Genomic DNA, 1,732 nt, shown 5'->3' on the forward strand with positions numbered 1-1,732 from the left:
GAGCTTGAAGTGGTAAGGCAGTACAGACACCATCGTTTATAGAGAAATATAGCGCTTGTTTACGTTGCCTGTGACTCTCAGTCAGAACCGGAAAATCCACGCGTAGTCAGGGGCGTAACCTTTCAAACACACGCCGAACCCAGTTGACCAATAACAGTTGAGTAGTCATCGGACCAATCCGAATACACTAGACATTTTGGGAGGCGGAGACAGGAACTAAACCGAGCGTTTTCCAGACATGCAGAAATCGGTGAGGTATGTAAGCAATTTATAAGACTCACAGTGCATTAGTTCAAGTTTTAATAACATGTATGTACTATGGGATATTACAATAACGTGCTAACGTGCTAATTTATTAGCATAATTGGTGCTTTTAACAGTATTATTTCAAAATAATTAAATTTATTTGTTCGAGGAACAGACACAGTCGAGATGTGTTGGTACTCTGGTAAAAAAGGCTCTATGTGCTGGGATATATGTGATCTTGACATGTCAAGGCAGCTAACAGACTGACGGGTAAGCCGATCTGTCTGTTTCCTGACCTGGGCCCTGGATAGTCAGACAATATCAAAAGTAAGACTATTGGTCAGATTTCTAGAGAGTATAGCACTTCCTTCCAGAGACGGATGGAGGCCATCTCTCTTTAGCAGGTCAGGTCTTCCCCAGAAATGCTTCCAATTGTCTATAAACCCTACGTTATGCTGAGGGCACCACTTTGACATCCAGCCATGAAGAGACACTAATCTACTGTAAGTTTCATCCCCCCGGTAGGCGGGGAGGGGACCAGAGCAAATTACATTGTCTGACATTGTTTTTGCAATTTCACACACCTCTTTAATAGTATCTTTGGTGGTCTCCGACTGGCGGAGTCTGGTGTCATTCATGCCGGCGTGAATAACAATCTTAGAAAACTTACGTTTAGCATTAGCCAGCACTTTAAGTTTTGATCTAATGTCAGATGCTCTGGCTCCCGGTATACAATCGACTATGGTGGCTGGTGCCTCAATGTCAACGTTCCTGAGTATCGAATCTCCAATAACCAGGGCACTTTTAACAGACGTCTCAGCCGGTGTATTGCTGAGTGGAGAAAATCTGTTTGATATTAAAACAGGAGCGTGATTTGGGTGACGAATGCGACTATGCCGCCTGACAGTCACCCAGTTAGTCAGCCGCCTTGACTCTGAAGTCGGAACCGAGCCAGGTGTATTACGCATAACACTAGGCGCACCCGAAACAGTGTTTGTAACATTAACATACGCGGTCTTACTGTCCTCAACTAGCGTTCGGATGCGCGATTCTAGTTCTGCAACCTTCTCCGTCAGCCTTACTACTTCAATACACTTAGCACATGTAAACCCCTCTATGCTGACGGAAGAAGCTAAACTGTACATGTGGGAAGTAGTGCAGGTTACAATGACAAGCGGAGTCTTACCGTTTTCATGCTGGGCGATGGCGTCTCCGTTAGCCCCAACGCGGTCCGTGAAGCTGCATCGAGACGGGTGCTGGCTCGCAGCATGCCTCGGCCGCCTACGAGCGTCTGTGGTCAGGGTGATGTGAGGTATGCTGACTCTGCGAAGGCCGGGCAGCACCTCCTTCACAGCTTCCCGATCTGGTGTGGACAGGTCAGAAAAGCATACATCGTATGAATCCGCCATTAGATCGCCAACGAAGGCAGGTTTAAGTAAACAGACGGTAAGAAATGCTAGCTTTAACCTGCACCGAGTGGTGATGC

General features: G+C 46.7%; 1 protein-coding gene across 1 annotated transcript; it reads right to left on the reverse strand.

Annotated features, from left to right (window-relative positions):
- Positions 1 to 410: 410 nt before the first annotated feature.
- On the reverse strand, positions 411 to 1,214 carry LOC135758181 (uncharacterized). The gene has a single exon (XM_065273043.2). The coding sequence runs from the start codon at positions 1,212 to 1,214 to the stop codon at positions 558 to 560; it is 657 nt and encodes a 218-aa protein (XP_065129115.2). The 3' UTR covers positions 411 to 557.
- Between the last annotated feature and the right edge of the window lie 518 nt (positions 1,215 to 1,732).

This window comes from Paramisgurnus dabryanus, chromosome 14, assembly GCF_030506205.2.
Source record: "Paramisgurnus dabryanus chromosome 14, PD_genome_1.1, whole genome shotgun sequence".
Taxonomy (NCBI): Eukaryota; Metazoa; Chordata; class Actinopteri; order Cypriniformes; family Cobitidae; genus Paramisgurnus; species Paramisgurnus dabryanus.

Coding starts and splice junctions, on each gene's coding strand:
- LOC135758181 (XM_065273043.2), bottom strand. CDS start 1,214: ATGCGTAATACACCTGGCTCGGTTCCGACTTCAGAGTCAAGGCGGCTG.